The sequence below is a fragment of the Centrocercus urophasianus genome, unplaced genomic scaffold, assembly GCF_019232065.1.
Source record: "Centrocercus urophasianus isolate 14NV4802_14NV808 unplaced genomic scaffold, USGS_Curo_1.0 seq_43, whole genome shotgun sequence".
Lineage (NCBI taxonomy): Eukaryota > Metazoa > Chordata > Aves > Galliformes > Phasianidae > Centrocercus > Centrocercus urophasianus.
This window is the reverse complement of record NW_024885011.1, coordinates 3,519,894-3,520,870: the sequence shown is the minus strand read 5'-3', so window position 1 is coordinate 3,520,870 and position 977 is coordinate 3,519,894. Positions and strand designations below refer to the sequence as shown.

The window sequence follows — 977 nt, the reverse complement described above, 5'->3', positions numbered from 1 at the left end:
GGCCGCCGCAGCACGAGCAGCGCCCGCACCCCTCCGCCGTCGCTTGGCCCCTCCCGGCTCCCGTAGCGTCGCCGCCGGGTCGGCCCTTACCGTCGTCGCCCGAGCGGCAGAGTCCGGGGGCTGGGAGCCGAGGGGGGGAGGGGTGGGGGAAGCGGGGCCGGGCAGAGGGGAGCATGCGCACTGAGCGCCGCGGCCTCGGCCGCCAGCACTTCCGGCCGCCGCCTGTCTTAAAGGGGCCGCACCGCCCCGAGCCGAGCGAGGCTCTCGGCCGCCCCCAACCGGCGGGATGCCCGCTCTGCTCCGTCCGAGTGGCGCCGAAGCTAGCCAATGGCGGCGCGGGGCTGGAGGGCGACGGCCAATAGGAGCGAGGGGGCGGGGCGAGGCGGCTGGTGGCGGCGGCGGCGGTGGCGGCGGCGCCGGGAGGATGCGGGCGGGCGGAGGGGTGCGGGCGCTGCTCGTGCTGCTGCTGCCCCGCTGCCTTCTGATGGGAGCGCGCCCGGCCGCGGGGCAGCACGGTGAGTGCGGGCGGGAGCGGAGGCAGAAACCGGAATGGACTCCCGGCGGTGCCGTCCCGCAACGGCTTCGATGTCGGTGCCGGCGATCCCGCCGCACTTTGGGGTTTCTTTCTTTGGGGGTGGCCCGTCGGTGTCTCCACTGAGATCCCCCATTGATGCTCCTGTTGAGGTCGGGTTCGGGGTTTACTTTTTGGGAGGTGACCCATTGATGTCCCCGTTGATGTCTCCATTCATATTGCGTTCGGGTTTACTTTTTTGGGGGGTTATCCATTGACGTTCCCCATTGATGGCGCTGCCCTTGCAGTCCCCCTTTTCCTACCCTCCCTGCCCCGCATCCCATCCGGTGCTCCCGCTTTGGCCGCCTTCCCGTCCCGTCCCGTCCTGCAGTTTCCCCTCCCCGCAGGATTTGGCACGGCTGAGGGTTTGGGGTTTCGTTTCCCAGAAGATGAGCTGTGCCCCCCC

The 977-nt window shown here is 70.7% G+C and overlaps 1 protein-coding gene across 1 annotated transcript in view; it reads left to right on the top strand.

Annotated features, from left to right (window-relative positions):
* The first annotated feature begins 424 nt into the window (after positions 1-424).
* The window catches only part of LOC122168553 (discoidin, CUB and LCCL domain-containing protein 1-like), a 6,850-nt gene continuing 6,297 nt past the window's right edge, over positions 425-977 (top strand). The window contains exon 1 of the mRNA XM_042834014.1: positions 425-515. Within this exon, the coding sequence (XP_042689948.1) occupies positions 425-515 (91 nt within the window). The remainder of the gene's footprint in view (positions 516-977) is intronic.